This window comes from Antechinus flavipes, chromosome 5 (assembly GCF_016432865.1).
Source record: "Antechinus flavipes isolate AdamAnt ecotype Samford, QLD, Australia chromosome 5, AdamAnt_v2, whole genome shotgun sequence".
NCBI lineage: Eukaryota > Metazoa > Chordata > Mammalia > Dasyuromorphia > Dasyuridae > Antechinus > Antechinus flavipes.
Window position 1 is genome coordinate 228,762,175 of NC_067402.1, and position 17,631 is coordinate 228,779,805.

Consider the following 17,631-nt stretch of genomic DNA (forward strand, 5'->3'; position numbering starts at 1 on the left):
GCCCTAGAGCGCAGGAGGACAGAACTGCCACCACCATCCTGGCAGGGAGGCACAAACCCAATCCACCTCCCATCTGATCAACTATGAAAACACTCGGGTATCCTTGCCCCTGTTTTCAAGCAGGATCTCAATATGAAAAAGATTTTCCCTTAATGTTCTTCACTACCATGATTTTCTTCGCCAATTGGGGGTGTCAGAAAGATGGAAGAATAACTACCAACCATACTCCAAGGTCCTTTCCAACTCCAAATGTAGTCCCCTAAATCTGACCAACTTCCTTCTGCCGCCATGTTCCACTTCTGATCAAATCTAGTTCTCTCCCACAGCCCCACGGCAATAGATAATTCTCCAGATAGCAACCCCACGGCAGAGATAACTGGCGAAGACCATACATACAAGAACCACTTCCCTGCCAGTTTTAGGGCTGGCTCACAGCTTTGGCAAGAGAGGAGAGACCCCTAACCTATGGTCCCATTTCCCACTCAGCCCCATACCTGGACCTGGGGAGGGACTCCTGCATTCTGGACCAGGCTGTCCCACACGGAAGGTGAATTTTGGCTGGTCAGATCCATAGCCATCTTCGATGCCATCCACGATCCTGTGGACCCAGTTTTCAGAACAATTAATAAATTTCTGTTCCTTAACTGTATGCTCGGTACCTATTTGGTAAGAGCTGTGGAGTATATAAGATGTCAGAAAAGATGCTTTGTCCACTGGAAAATGACAATCTCATTAGGAAGACAGGACTGATCTACTCAAAACAGTAAGAAAATTGTACAGGGCTGAAACTATTGGGTTGATGCACTGAGGTCAGGACTGCTGAGCGCTTGAGACTAACTACTGATTGGACAATACTCTATGGGCATATGCTTGGAAAATGATCCTTCCCACTATCCTGTGCTGGCTCAATGATTGATATATACAGAGGATTGTAGGAGGGACTAAGGGATGGAGTAAGATTAGTGAGAGACACTCTCAGTGGTAGACAAGAGGGAAGGCGGTCTCGGAGATTCTGCTTCCATCCTGTTCAATCCTGAGTCCAAGACCAAGAATAAAGACGGACTTTTGTTTATCCTGACTCTGACTAGTCTGGAGTGTCCTGGGTGCTAGCGCAGTCATCACACTCTGGTCCAAAATCCTCAACCTCCCAGATTTTTCTTCCTTTGTAGAACCTCCCTTGTTCCCACAGGATCAAGAACAAGATGGCCCCATAGATAGCATTTGATCATTGTTACATAAGTATGTGAAAGCAAGTAACATGAAGGTCTTTGTTGTATTATAAAAATCAATTAAGATTGAATGATGTAAAATTGTCTTTGGTCTGATATTCTTAACCTTTTTGACTCCCTAGAATTAGGGACTATATGGAAAAAGGAAGGAAGGGAGGGATTTATTAAGCACCTCTGTGCTTTACAAAATATCTCATTTGATAATGTGCATTTTCTCAAAGACATCAGAACCAATGAATATTAAATGAAGACAATGTGTCGCTGTTAACCATAGGTAGTAGAACCAAATAAAGAGAAGTCACCCTTTTGTTTACACCTGGCTCTGAGTGAAAGAAGGAACATGTGTTTTCCAGGAAGTTGGCTCTTACCCAAGGGCAATATTATGTGCCATCATTACAATTACCAATTCTATTTGGTAAAGCAAAAACAACTTAAATGATATACCTTGGTTTTCCATAGTTTAATATGACTGTCAAATGTAAGTTGGAAGTTGCTTGGGAAAAAGAAATGTTTCTGAACTTTGCCTTTGACAGATTTTGGCTAAAATACAGAATTTTAAAATTTTCCCATAGGTAATAACAGAGATGGGCTTCTGGTTCCAAATTCAAAATGCTTTTCACCCTACTATGTTTCCTGGCTAGACTAAACTGTATGGGATACCCCATCATAAGTAGGAGTCATGCCCCCTGTCCATCTACTGTTTTGGGTTATTTCCCCAACAAGCCCCAGGGACCATATATGGCGGCCCTACTCACCTAGGGCTCAGGTCAGGGAGGGCAGTCCAGGACATGGTAGGCAGCCTCAATCCTTCCAGGCCCAGAGAGTGCGATGCACGGGCAGGCTCAGGCTGTGCTCCCCCTGCCTGGCTCAGCTGTCCTCGGGCACCCAGGTGGGCTGGCAGGGCCACTCGGTGAGGAGACAGCAGCTTGGCAGCTGAAGAGGCAGAGGCACAGCCTGGAGAGAGCAAGGGACTAGAAGGCTCATCAGCTGGGGTGGGGGAGGCTGTAGGCCCTGGCTCCCCATCTGTCTCTTTCTCCTCCAGAGTAGACATCAGGGTATTATCTCCACTCAGTGAGCTTGTGTCACCCTACAGGTGGGTGGATGACAAGTGGGAAGACTGCTGATGTCCAGTGGTACTCCCTTACCTCCCGGGTCTACCACTGACTGGCACTCACCCACCACCCTTCAGATCCATGGTCCTTCTACCTTTGTCCTTTTCCTAGGATCTACTCCCTGCCTTTTACCTCATTATGGCCCGCACCAGCCCCCAGGTTGTAACTGAGTTCCCCTCGGAGGCCATGGCTGAATCGCGGGGCAAACTCAGGGTAGAGCGCCAGGCTTTCGTGGAGTCCAGCCAGCTGTAGGCACTGCAGTGCACAGTACGTCAGGCCCTTCACATCAGCATTGGCCTTTATCACCTGTTCTCTTTGAGGCAGCTCACAGCCAATCAGATCACCCTTCCCTGGGAGAAGGAAGACCCTAATGAGCGGCACATAGTTTGCCCCCTCCCTTAACAGTTAGATCACCTCAGAAGCAGCAGAAGGAAACATATGGGGGGCTTGGGATCCCTCAGGAGTAATGGCACACCACCCTTGGGTCAAGGTAGGCTTTTGTGGGGTTTTTTGTCTATAGATATCACTATAGAGATAAGGGCTAGAGAAGGGGAGGTGAGACATGGGGCCACAGCCTCTGCTCCATTGTGCCTCCAGATCATTTCCATCTCCTAATATCCTTCTCATCTTTTTTTCTCTCCTCATCCCTCTAATATACCTAGGATGTTGTATAGAGTGTAGAAACATACACAGACTCATAGAATCTTGGAGTTGGAAGAAATCTCGTGAGAGTTTAGCCTCCTTCCTAATAGATAAATCTTCACTTCAGCATCACTGGATGTCATATTTGTACACTTCTGGTGATGGAAAGCTCCCTATCCCATAAGTATTAAGAACATTTCATTGTTGGACAAGTCTAATGATTAGCAAGTTCTTATAGCAAACTGAAATCTGTCTCCTTGTAACTTTTACCACTGTTTTCGTCATGGTTATGTTGAGCTTGTAATCACCTAAAACTTATACTTCTCAAAAATAAGAGCTAACATTTATATAGCATGGGAAAGTTTGCAAAGTGCTTTACAAATGTGATTTAATTTTAAGAAACTGGTTAGACAGAGGTTAAGCAACTTAGAGCCACATAGTTAAGTATCTGAAGCTGAATTTGAACACAGACCTTTCTGCCAATGTTCAATGCTCTATCTTCTTTTTCATGGAAAAGGACTACCAAGTCAAGCCTCCACGATCTTATATGACTAGTTTTTAAACAATCACCTATGTGCCAACTTTATATTTGTCTATATTGTTTCATCTTGATTTGGAGACGATGTTCCAGTCTAATGAGGTATTCTGCAATCTGATATGGATATGAACCATCCTCTCTTCCAGTTTTGTGTCAACCACAAATTTCTCATATATATATGCACACACATACATGTGTTCACATACATATAATACATTATGTGTATGTATACATATATATATTCACATATGTACATAAACATATTCCTCTAAATTGTTCATCAAAATGTTGACCAGACCTACTCTAAGATAGACTCACTCCACTGGTTTGGTATAGTTGGTTGCTATGTAACCACCTAACTTTACTATTATTCAGCCCAGATTTCTTCATCTTATAAAGCTATGAGAAACTTGGTCAAATGCCTACTTGAAATCCAGATATAACCTAACTCTAAAAGAAAAATGACTTGGTATGACTTGTTCTGAATAAGTCCATGCCAAGTACAACTAGTGATCAATAATTTATTTCAGACATAGTAGAAAATAAACCCTATAGAGTCATGAATAAGTCCAGTTCTGCAGGGGCCATACCACGGAGGCTGTGCTGAATTGCTCTTTCTACTTCCAGGAAAACTCTTGTTTACCTCTGATTTGTTTTGGGATGATGGAAAATACTTGGGTCCATTACTTTGTGACAATTGAAGGGTCTAGGGAAAGCGAGGAGGTGGGGGGAGGGGAAGCAGAGGGGAGAATGCATTACAGTTGAATCAGAAAGGATTGGTCACTAGGCCAGTTTAGACAGTGGTAAAACACAAAATGCCCCTTCAAAAGTTTGAAAAACTGCTTCATATTATGACGGAACTGAAGTCCCAACTTTTAAGGAGCAAGAGACCTACAGTTATGTTTTTGTTGCTGCTCATTTAGGTTTTTCAGTTAATACACATTTGTGGGTCTTGTTTCTCCCAAATACTTCTTTTGGGTAGAGAAAATAGCTGTCCTATATGTGATTTACTTTGTATACAATACAATCTTTTATCTTTCTACTTCAATGTAACATATCTTTCTATTCCTATCTCCCCCAACACATTTTGAACTCAATCCTACACATGAGCCTAATCTAAATTTTAAGCACCCCAAAGAACCCCAAAGTACAAGATAAAGATCCTTGTTAAGTAGTCAGGATCCCCAGAACCAAATAACATATACAAGAACCTGTCATAAGTAGTATCTCAACTCACAAGCCTACCATAGTAGGTGCTTTTTTTTTTTAATTGCCTAGAATTTTGTCAGGGATCAACATAGAATTCATTTGGTCTGTAGTTTTCACAATCTGTTCATTTTTTTTTTAATATTAGGAAATCTTCCCATCTCCTGCTCTCAGTAATTCTTAGTCATTATCATGCTTTCCTGACAATGGGTTCATAAGTGCCTATTCTTTCAGTGTCCAGGAATATAATCTGGTCTTGAATCAGTTAAAGCTGCTAAATTCTCTCCTATTATCTCTCAACTCTATTGGAGTTCCACTTTCCTCTTAGCAATATTAATTCTACCACTTTCCAATGTGAGGCTCATTTTAATGGAGAAGAGAGTACAGAAGTGGATTGGTCTGTTTTCTCTTGTTGTAAAAACCATCATGCTCTATTTTTCATGTGATAAGCCTCTCTCCTTGTTCTTGCGCTGACTTTAGCTCCTTAAAAGCATTTCTTTTTTATGAACCTCAGTTTTTGCCTTCCTGACATTCTTAAGCACCATTCTTTGGCATTTATTCTTGGTATATGGCCTTCTTTTCCCATCTTCTTTCCATATTCATTTTTAGTTTGGGCTTTGAGAGAATCTCCTACAAATTTATGATTTCTTGAGGCAGTCAGATGGCTTAATAGCTGTGTGACCTGAACAAATCATTTAACCTCTGTTTCCTCAATTGTAAAGTGGAGATAATAATAATACCCATCTCCCAAGGTTGTTTGTGCTGATCAAATGAGATAATATTTGCAAAGTATTTAGCAACAGTGCCTGGCTCATAGTATTTATTTAATAAATGTTTATTTCCTTCTTTTAGGTGTCTCCTGTTTTTCTTCTTCATTGGGATTTTTTGCAATTGTATTATTAGAAATTGCTTTTTGAGAGTCTCCCATCGTTCCTTTTTAGAATTCATTGGATCTACCTGAAATAATCGTTTTCCCCTAAGTATATAGGCCATTTTACAGACCTTGATTGTTGATCAAGGGTAGCAATGCCTCTCATTTCCCCTTCCTTTTGAGAGATGAAACTAGGCAAGACCAGCGAAGAACTCAATGGATGTTCTGGATCATGCAGAATGAGATTTCCAACAAATGTCTGGATAGTTAAAGTCCACTATAGATATATTTTGCCTCTGTACTAATTTGTGGTCTGTTTCAGGAAAATACCCATGGCCTCCATCTACCCAAGAAGTATATTTCTATAATGATAGTACTCCTACTTCTCCTTTTATCCTCATCTATATGCTCAAATTCTTTCTCTAGGATGTCCCCACGTCTAAAGATTTCTGAAAGATATTTTCTTGACATACAACATTACTCACCATCTATTAAGTTTATTTTTTTTGAACAAGGCATACTCTTCCACTGCTCAAGTTATGAGTCCCATCCTATGGAGCTTTTGAAATTGTATTTATCTCCTTTACATTAAAATCTCAATTTCATCTTTTTATTATCCACACCCACATATTAGCATATATGTAGCATGTATATGTATATACGTAGCATCTAAGGCCTTAAATATCACTCCTGATGCATTTCTTTGTCATTTTCTCCTTAAATCTCCTAGGAACTTTCTTTATAAAATTTGAGTTACTTTGATTCTACAATGCTTCCTGGACCCATTTTTCCCTCCCTCCCTTACCACCCACTTCACAGACCTAAGATGGCGAGCACAGTGCCGCCCTTGAGAACCTCCATGGAACCAGAGCAGACGAAATAGAGGGCCTGGAGGGCATCGCCTTGATGGATGAGGTACTCGCCAGGAGTGCAAAAGGCTGGACGCAGGGCCAGCGACAATGCCCGCAGGCAACCCCGGCTCGCTGCCTCAAATAGGGGCAATTGCAGGACTTCCTTATGGAGGTGCATGGCAATGTCAGCCCGGAGTTCATCTGGAAGGCTCTGCAGCAGCTGAGGGAAAGGTGAGGGAAAGCTGGAGGACAGCATCCAATCCTTCCCTAATGATCTTCATCCCCTAACCTTCCTTGCCCTGAGTCTCATGGCCTACCTCCCTGAGACCACATAAGAGTTACAGAATGTTGGAACTGGAAGGGACGTTGGAAATTCCCTAGCTCATTCCCTCCATTTTAAAGATAGGAAAAAATGAGACACTAAGAAGACCTGGATTCTAGTGAGATCATTCCATTATGCCAAGAATACACTATTGTGCTAAGGTTGCTGGTCAAGAAAAGTGGCCTTGGCCCCAGGCCCACTTCTACCCCAGGCTTCAGTGCTCCCTGCTCTGGAGACATCCATCTCTAACTTTGATAGGGTCCCCACTCACCTCTGTAGTATCAATGCCATTGTTGACAGCCCAAGTAGTCTGGAAATACTCAAGCATTCGCTGCTTGAGAGGCTTAGGAATACGGTGGATGCGGATGTAGTCCCGAAGGTCACGCGTGCGGCTGTGGTAGAGGAAGCGGCGGGCGTACATTCGCTGGATGATGGCCGTCACATTCCCAAACACCACTGCGTGCATCAGCGCTGAAGAAGAGGGGTATCACAGCTTGGGGGGAATCTCTTGGCTAATGCGTCAGGACCTCTCAGGCATATGACTTCCCACTTCCCTTTGTTTCTTATTTCCTGCTGAGATGGGTTATCCAACCCTCTCTGCTGGATACCCTCTCACTCGCCTAAGCTACTTGGGCTTCAGAACTCTTGGGCCCCTGCTCCTCGATCTGCTGGGATCCAGCTGTCTTCCCCCTATCTCTCAAATCATCAGGAGGCCCCGAGCTCCTGATCTTAAGATAACAGAGGAATCCTAAGACAAAAGGGAGGTCAAAGTATTTTGGATAGAGAATCAAAGATGGGGAATTTGAAGTCCAGAGAAGGCAAAAGTTTTATGAGAGGTGGAGGGCATAAAACTTGGAAGGGAACAATGAAGTAAAAGGCTGAAAACCTGGGGTAGGGGTCCTGAGGTGGAGAGGTCAGGGGTAGGGAAGGTATGGTAGCAAGTCCAATATGGCAAAGACAGAGGGGCCAGGAGGGGGGAACCTGGGGGGTCTCACCCCCAATCAGCATGGTGCAGATGGAAAAAATCTTCTCTGTGTCTGTGTTGGCCGACACGTTGCCGAAGCCGACGCTGGTAAGGCTGCTCAATGCAAAGTAGAGGGAGGTAATGTAGGCACTACGCAGGGATGGGCCCCCCAGCAACGCCAGCCCTGTCCCATTGGCTTCAATGCTGCCACTGCTGCTACAGTTGTCACCCAGGCCAGAGCTGTTCCCCACAGTTCGGCCTCGCCCCACCAGGTAGTAGGGTGTCTCTAACCGTCTGGCCAACTCCTGCAGCCAACCTAGGAGATCAGAACAGAGGTCATGAACAGAAGCCAAGCTGTCGCCTTCATGTGGGTTGTGGGGTCCAGGTGAGGTTATCTGTATATTTCAGATATATACAGGTTATATACCTGGTTACCTGTATATTTCACAAGGTCTAAATATGGATAAGTAGGTATGCTTGTATATTCTGCCATGCCAACCCAAGAGCATGTAAGCATAGCATGAAGAACGTTGGAATGGATTTCAAACTGGGTTTTGACATTGATGACCTTGGGCCATTCATTTACATTCTAAGCTTTAGTTTTTGTCTGTCAAATGGCAATAATAAATATATACAGTACCTACCTGGCACAAATTCTGAGCAAAACACTTTGTGAAACTTAAAGCAAAGTTATTATAATAATTGTTATTCCTTTCCAATGGCTCTTCACCTGCTCTTCCTTCCCCATCTTCCTTCCCTCTCTCTTCTTTCCCTACATTCAACCCTTCTCCCAAACTGAGATGTTTGTAATAAACTTGGCAGAGTACTTGATAAAGAGAGAAAATGAAGACAGAACAAACTACTGGCCACTGATCTGGATCTATTATGCTTCTGCCTGCTTCTTCTTGGTTGGGAACAGCTTATGTGTCTGCTTGACCTGTCTCCTACAGAAAGCTTTCCCAAATCTAGCTCTCCCAAAGAGTTGGGATCAACAGGTGATATTCGCAGTAATTCTGTAAGGTAAATGTTATTATTATCCACATTTTACACTTGAGTATACTGAGGCAAATGGATATTATTTGCCAGGCTCATAGAGCTAGTAAGTGTCTGTAACTGGATTTGAACTCAGGTCTTAGGTCTTTATGACTCCAGACCCAATGTTTTAGCCACTGTGATAACTAACTGCTTCAAAGTCAAGAGGTGATGGGGATGATGGATCTCTGGATCCTGAGGTGAGTGGGAGAGTGGGAAATTAAAGAAGAAAGAATAGAAGGCAAAGGATTGGAATCAAGTTATTTGTATTTAAAGAGGGGGGAGAGAGGAAGAAGGAGAAGTTGAGGGAAAGGAGGGGGAAGGGAAGGGAAGGGAGAGAAGAGGGAGAAAAAAGAGTGGACACAGAGTCTGAGAAAGAAAGAGAGACAGAGTCAGAGAGACAAGAGCAGAAACAAAGAGAGACACACAGACACAGAGAGATAAAAAGAGACATAGAAAGATAGATAGATAGAGAGAAAGAGAGAGAGATAAAGACCCAGAGAGACAGAGGGATAGAGAGAAAGATATAGGGAGAGACAGAGAGACAACAGACAGAAAGAGAGAAACACATACATACAAAGAGAGAAAAAGAGAAAGAGAGAGAGAAATAGACAAGAGATAAGAGAAAAAGAGAGACAGACAGAGAGATAAAGAGAGACAGAGATACAGAGAGACAGAGATACAGAGAGACAGAAAGAGAGTGACAGAGACAGAGAGAGACAGACACACACAGACACAGGCATAGACACAGACACAGACATAGGACAGAGAGAGAAAAAGACTGAGACAGAGAAACAGACAGAGGGAGAGAAGGGTCAATGAAAAATATTGAGACTTTCAGAGGAGGGAAGTTGAGGGAATTTTGAGTTGGAAAACTCTTCGGAGTCTTGTAGGAAGGGAGATCATTTGCAGGAAGTGTGTTTGAAGGGGTGGGAGGAGGAAGGGGGGAAAACAAAGAAATTATAAAAGATTTGGAACAGCTGCTGTGGGGAATTCAGAAGGAAAGCAGAACATGGTGAATAAGAGAATGGCTAGAGCAGTATCTTAATACTTAATAGTTCAGGAAGAGAATTAGATAAAATGACCCGAGGGTTAATGAAGACTGATGTGAGGGGCACGGCAAGAGGTCATGTGGCTGCAAGGCAATTCCCCCAGATCTCATGCCATCTGCCCTTCCCCTATGCCCTATGATTTCTTTCCCAAGTGCACAACCCCCATGCATGGATTCTTTTTGATTCCCATATATTTCCAATGACTCACATGTTCTAGGTAGCTCTTACGATTGACTGATCCTGCTGACTTCTTCCTTGTTCCTTACAACACCACATTCACACTGATACAGCCCTACATCATATACATGCCTTTTGACACCTTCCCATACATTTATCATGACCCCACAATATAGGAATTGTCCTCCATATTCTCCCTACAAACTCCACACGTATACAAGACCCATGACATCATCATATAGCCCTCTTCTGATAATCATATAAGCTCCCTATGACCTGTACAGTGGAAAGAACACTGGATATTGGGTCAAATCACCTGGCATCAAATCCCTAGTTCTGCTTACAGAGGTCTATGTCTAATCTTGAATTCCAGTGGCCTCTTCTGTAAAATCAGGAGACTGGATAAGACAATTTCTACAATCCCTTCTAATCTATGTTTTCTGATCCTATGATAAAATAAATCTCTTTTTAATTTTCAGAGGATCATGTATTCTAAAAAAATAATTAAGGCACCTTGGCAAGAATTATACTTCTTGCTTGAGAATATCTGAGGGACATTGACAACCTGGAATATATCCAGAGGAAGGTGACTAGGGTGGTGAGGGAGCTCAGAGTCTTGTCATATAAGAATTGCTCAAAAGAACCAGGAATGATTATTTTTGAGGAGATCTGGGCAGAAGAAGATATAAATGTTTTCAGACATGGAGGACAGAGTCCTAATCCAATCTCTGCCCTCTTGCTATATGAGTGAATTTTGTCAAGCTCCTTACTCTCGCTAAGTCTCAGTTTTTTTATTTGTAAAATGAGGGGTTCAACTAAAAGATCTTGATGTTTGAAGAGTGATCATGTGGAGTTAGATTTATTATGCATGAGCACAGCAGAATTAAAAAAATCAGGAAGAAAAGCACATTTCAATCTAACATACAAGAAAAACAATCAGAGCTGCCCCCAATGGAAAGAACTGCCTCTCAAGGAAGGATGACTTCTCTGTCCCTAGAAGCATTCAGTTGAAGACTGGATGATTATTCACTGAGGATGCTGGGAGCTTAGATGGGGATTCTTTGCAGACAGGAATTGGATTAGATAACCTCTGATATCCCCTCTGAGTAGGAGGTAAGAGTCAACAAGAAGGAAGCATGCCTATTAAAACGTTTCACTTCAAGATTGCTCATTCAGAATGGGAAGGCTACCAATATGTTGAAAGGAGAATAGTGAGTAGCTTACTCCCTAAAGTTTCTCCAGCCTCAGAGGGGAAAGAAAAGATGGATTTTAGATCTAAGCCCTAAATTGGTGGGTTTTGTCCTTTTCTCTTGAAGAGAACCAAAATGATATCACTATGTTAGAGAGTTGAGTGCGTCCGACTGTAGCCGATCAGACCAATATAAGCTCAGAATGCTGTGCCACAGGATGCCTGAGAATCAACAGGATTAGGAATCAAATTATCTAGAGCCTTGGTAAACCTGAAATCCCAAGGCAATAATAATTGGCTAAGAAAGGTGTCAAGGACATCAATAGTATCTCCTTCTCTCAGAAGCCATCTTCATCATAAACCCAAGAAATGTCAAGGAGTTGGAGATAGGAAGGAAGAATATCATGTTCTCTTAAGAGTTTACTCAGAAGGAAGCTGGAAGAAGATATGTTCTAGGCTATAATTTTTCAAGACTGTTTTAAGCAAGAAGTGAGAGAGAGAGAGAGAGAGAGAGAGAGAGAGAGAGAGAGAGAGAGAGAGAGAAAGAGAGAGAGAGAGAGAGAGAGAGAGAGAGAGAGAGAGAGAGAGAGTGTGTGTGTGTATGTGTGTGTGTGTGGTCTGAAGGCAGTCTATATGGAGGGAGTCTTTCTCATGGCCAAGACTAGAAGTACTGGAATCTGATATTTAAGGGTTCCAAGGAGTGCTAGTTTTCATTGGAAGAGGAACCTGAGGGTCGAGAGGGTCAATATAAGCAGGGGAAGGCTCGCATAGGGCTATCTCAAGAGGCAAAACAGTGGAGCTAAAGGAGAATCAGGTTAGAAGCTAGTCCAATGGAAAAATGAAAATGCTAGGACAGACTTTGATTTCCCATGATTTGTAACTTGGTAATTCTATGAATGTTGTAGTATAGAAAAATATTTGTCAAATCTCATCTTTCTCAGTTTCTTGCAAAGACACAAAGAACATCATCTCCAAGAATCTCTGTAAGAGCCCTTCCCTAAATTCGCCCCATCCTGCTTTGGAAGTATCAATCATACCCCAGTGTCACATGGATTGCCCAAGTTGGAAGAAATTGATATTCCTGGTCCCAGAATGGCTGATTACTACTCTTCCATTGTCCCCGCCATCCTCTCTATGCCTCCTTGAGTATCTTTAGCTTACTTGGAGGCAACTAGATGGTATAGTGGGGACCTGAGTTTAAATATGGCCTCCAACACTTACTAACTGAGTAACTGGGTAAGTCACAACCTCTTTTTACCTCAGTTTTATCAACTGTAAAATAGGAATCACAATAGGATAGAATGAGATATTCATAAAAAGCACTGAGCATAAAGCCTAGCACATTACAGATAATACATACATTTAATTAATTAAATAATACATTTAGTTACATTAAAAACAAATTAAATAAAATAACACATTTAATACATGAATGTTTAGTCCCTTCCCCTCCTTCTAAACTCTTTTTCTCAAGAAAGTCTGCATCTCATTTACTCTGCAATCACCCACACTCAACACAGTGACTCCAGATAGTAGAAGCCTATTGTCTGCTGAGTTGAATAGAATTAAACTAAATATTGATAAATCTTTTTAGAAAATCACAACCTGTCTCTAGGGGAGCAAAATAAGAAAAGAAAAGGAAATTCCCCAACTATTTAGGAAAGAAACATGCCAATTAATGAGAGATTCAGAAAGGGCTAAACATTAAAGATTGTGGAATTAGCACTAGGCTTGTAATAAAGACACCCGGATTTGTAATCTGGTCCTAAAAATCCCTAGCTACATCTCTTGGAGACTCAATAAACTTTAAAATGCTATAGAAATGAATTATTACATATGGTTGTTGTAAATAGATCTCAAATCTTGCATGTGACCATGGGATGGTCTTCTATGCCTGGGACCCCAATTCCATATTCCTAGAAATATCAGGGTGACTGCAAAGTATCTGCTGAAGGGATGAGTCCAAATGAAACTGGAGGTTCTGACCAGTGATGGCTTCTCAAATTTTCTCTCAAATGAGAGAACCCATTCATTAGAGTGAAAGTTCCTTGAGGGTAGATAGACTTTCTTTTGTATCCTCAAAGTTTAAAATAGCACCTGGTACACAGTAAATACTTAACAAATGTTTTGACTGACTGGTCAAGGACCAGCTTGAACAAGAAAAGAAGGTTCCAGAGGAGTGAAGGATCCTGACTAATGTGTTTCAAATAGGGATTTGACCTGTGCTGTGTGGCTGAGAATCCTTCTTTGGTTGGGATTCAGCTCAGGAATACTTGAAACCTCTCTAGAGACAGCAGATATGAAGGAGAAAAATTCAGAGCCTAAGTTTCCCATAAGATATTCTAAATAATATATTTCTTAAATAAGTTTCAGAAAGAAGTCTTCATTCAACAGAAGTAGAAAGAAAAGGCCTATTTGTAGTTATAGTTATAGCAGTACTTTGGGTAGAAGCAAAGAACTAGAAACAAAGGAAATGCCTAATAAATAGGAAAAGATTAAGAAGTTGTGGCATATGAATGAAATAGGATATCATCACCCTTTAAGAAATGATGAGTATGAAAAATTCAGAGAAACATGGAAAGACTCATATGAACTGATGCAGAATAATGAAAGGAGAACCATTAAAACAATATTGAACAATGGTGACAGCCACCATATAAACAGAAAGAATGCTCAGAAGTTATCTAATCCAATCACAAATTCAAAAATACTCCCTCTTTAGTATACTGCAATGTAACACTGTCCCCATTTGGAGACCTCAAAGGAGGATAAATTACCAGTTTTCAAGTCAGGGCATTCTACTTGCTGATGGAACCATGAGGAAGGTTTTCCTCACGTCAAGCATAAATTGGCTTCTTTGCAGATTCTACTTCATGATCTCTGGACCCTGATTCCCACCCCCACCAGTTTACTTTTCTCCATGTTAAACATTTCTCAGTTCCCTTAAATGATCCTAACATGTTAGGAAGGGTTTTTCATCATCCTCATTGCTTTTCTCTAAACACTCTTAATCTTATCATCCTTCTTAACCTGTGATTCTTAGAACTGAGTAATATTCTAGATGTGGGTCTGAGAAAATGGGACCATCACCTCTCTCTTCCAAATAGCATTGGTTCTTTTGATTGTCACTTTACACACACCCTTGTTGAGGCTTCAACTCCATTCATTTTTAATAGTCTGAAAAGAAATGAGAAAAATCAGCTTTCTTCATTGGTGAGTTGGGGCAGGGGAATACCATGGATGTCAAAGGTCAACTCTCTGGGTATCATAAATGGCCTTTATCCCTTCCAGGGATATGACCATAGTTTTGGACTAACATGGGCTATGAGACAAAGCATCACTATCCACGTTAATCTTTCTTAACCAAATGTACTTATTGAATCCAAGACTGACTTGTGTTGCTCCTGATCTCTGGCAGATAATCTCCAACTTGGTACTGGCCAAAACAACATAGAAAAAGAGACAAGAAAAACCTTTTACAATGAAGGGGACGAGAGGAAGGAAAGGGTGAATGAGTGAACCTTACTCTCATCAGAATTGGCTCAAATAGGAAATAACATACATACTCAATAAGGGTATAGAAATCTATCTTACCTTGCAGGAAAATAGGAGACTAATGGGAAATGAGAAGAAGGGGGAGGGTGATAAAAGAGAAGGCATTTTGGGGGAGAGAGGGTGGTTGGTAACAAAACATCTTTGAGGAGGAACAGGGTGAAAGGAGAGAGAGAATAAGTAGGGGAAAATACAATTTAACAATAGTAACTATAATATCATTGTTCTCTCAGAAATGATGAGCAGCATGCTCTCAGAAAAAAAAAACCTGGAAAGTCCTTCATGACAAAGTAAAGTATACCATATACAAAGTTAATAGCAATGTTTGGGATAACCAGCCATAAATGACTGTTATTTTCAGTAGTACAGTCATCTACAACATTTTCATCATTTGAGAGAAATCTTATCCATAGCCAGAGAAGGAACTGATTGCATTTGAATATAGATCAAAGCATTCTTTATCTCTTTCTCTCTCTTTTTTTAATTTAATTTTTCTTAAGGATTTTTTATTTTAATTAGAGTAGGAGATCTATGCTTTTTTTCACAACTTTTTTATGGAAATGTTTTGTATAACTTCACATGTGTTTTCTTAATTGTAGGTGGGATAAAGGAAAGAACCTAGAACTAAAAAGTCTTTTAAAAATTGTTTTAAATGTAACTGGGAAAGATAGTAAATAAATAAATAAACAAGAAAATAAGAAAAAATTTTCTGGAAAAAAATATAAGACAGTGGATTGTGGTATATTCATAATTCAGGTTTAATTCTATATGCATAGCCTTTAAACTTCTTAGTTATACCCCATCTCAACGTCAAGAACTCCAATTTATGTAATGGATACCAAGTTTCACTGTCAAAATGATCTATTGGTAGACACAATAGCTTTCTAGTGACTACCATTTTCCAGGTACAATACTGTTTCTTGACTCATCAGGCTACTATGAATATTCAGGATAAAGCGTTTCACAGGACACTAGTCTAGGTGTGAAATATTTAACCAGGTCTTTAAAATCTTGTTTATATTTTTCATTCCAATGATCTCCAAATAATGTTAAAAGAGCCACACCACAATTATCTTTCTTGCCCATCTGCTTTTGAGTCTCTACAACCATATACCCATAAATGAGATCATTGAATTGCATAACAATGACAGAATAACTCATCACAAATTTTTAATAACAGTTATTGAGTCCTAGAAAAATCATTAGTTGGTGAGAGTTCGTTGGACACGGCCAGCTTGTGAACACCTTTGTCTTCTCTGGCCCACTATTTACTCCATGAGACATATGATAGAGACTAAGCAAAACTGACCCAATTAACAAATTTAACCATTTTATACCACTTTTTAGCCAGTCTAACACTTTGTTTAATCTTCTCTTGTGTGGTTTCAAGGTTTTTCCAAAGCCAACGAGATCACCTAGTTATGGCAGCACTTACAGATACGTCATATATTTCACTATTTTCTCCATAAGCTGTTAAAATGTGATTGGTGCCCCCAAGATTCCTTGAGGCATATTCTTAAACTGGAAGAACACTCTTGGCTAACCAGAAAGTTATGTTCTCTGTTTTCCTCTGCCATGGTATATTCGTAATATTTACTGCATAATTACAATACTGGAAACCATTAGTTGCCCAACAAACAGTTTGAACTTGTGGCATAGTGTACTACTGCATCTTAGTTCTCTTGTTCAGCATCTGGTTTTCTACACAAAGACCCAGATCTTTCCAGTCTTTTTCTTTCCCATCATTATTGACAGACTCTAGGACTCTCTTCTGATGTCACTGACCAACAATTCTTTCAAATGGTATTGAGGATTTCTATATCTGAAAAGGCTATCTATCTTTCAAGATCATGTAAAAAAGGATCAGGAGTTGTTGCCCTTCAGGTACACCCTCTATCCCACTTATTGAGTAAGAGCACTTAAATTCTTGCACTGACTTTCTTTCTCATGTGATCTTTCTATTCTTCAGGCACTGGAGAGCCGCAGAGAAAAAACATTTAGGAAGTGCTTACTATATACTAAACATTGTAGCAACACAAATAGAAAAACAAGACAGTTCCTGTTCTCAAGGAGCTCAATACTAATTGAATGAGACAACATATATAAGAGGGTTCAATTTCAGAGTAGATGGAAAAGCCAGGTGTTCCTCACGGTCTGGAAGCAAAGCATTAAGGAAGATGCAAAAGCGCAATGGACCTTGGGGAGTAAAGGTAAAGCAAATGGACTTTATTAGTGACTGCTGAGAAGGGGGTAGGAGGTCTACGAGTGATATAATAGAGTGTAATTTTAGATTATCTCAGGCAAAAGTAGAAATTGCAAAGGGGAAGATGTTAAATCTTGAGCTAAGAGCAGGTATCTAGCAACTTGTGGGAACATAGCAATGGGGTTTGAGATATGGGAGGGGAAAGATTCCCTAAAGCCTACTCTTGAGGTCCTACAAGTGTAGGGGGATAGATCCATTAATAGGAGGTGATGATCTCAGCGTCAAGATCTTAGTCACTTCACTCCATGATCCCATCAGAGTTTCCCAATGCTGGCCCAGAGATATTTGACTTCAGATATAATAATGATGGAATAACCTATTGAATGCACTCAACAGGACTGTGACTGTGCAATCCATATTTGTAACAATACTGGTCATCTGCACTCTGATGATGCTGTCCTGGAATGATGCTATTTTGGTTTCCAATCCCAAGCTCCTTTCTCTTTCCATTATGATTTCTCCATCCTTTACCTTTACTTTACATGCTTCAACATGTGTTAATTATGCATAAAGCAACAGAATCAGCAACCTAGTCAAAAGATATTCCCACAACTCATACATAGTCCTTTGTAGATTAAAAAAAAACAAGCTTCTAAAACCCACAAAGCCCATAATTACCCTCTCATGATAT

General features: G+C 40.7%; 1 protein-coding gene across 2 annotated transcripts in view; it reads right to left on the reverse strand.

The window, feature by feature from the left end:
• The window catches only part of KCNH3 (potassium voltage-gated channel subfamily H member 3), a 35,929-nt gene that overhangs the window by 1,303 nt on the left and 16,995 nt on the right, over positions 1 to 17,631 (reverse strand). For both annotated transcript variants that reach the window (XM_051963593.1, XM_051963594.1), the window contains 6 exons: positions 7,767 to 8,051; positions 7,043 to 7,242; positions 6,420 to 6,669; positions 2,474 to 2,691; positions 1,985 to 2,316; positions 495 to 598 (listed from right to left, as the gene is read on the reverse strand). In XM_051963593.1, the coding sequence (XP_051819553.1) occupies positions 495 to 598; positions 1,985 to 2,316; positions 2,474 to 2,691; positions 6,420 to 6,669; positions 7,043 to 7,242; positions 7,767 to 8,051 (1,389 nt within the window). The remainder of the gene's footprint in view (positions 1 to 494; positions 599 to 1,984; positions 2,317 to 2,473; positions 2,692 to 6,419; positions 6,670 to 7,042; positions 7,243 to 7,766; positions 8,052 to 17,631) is intronic.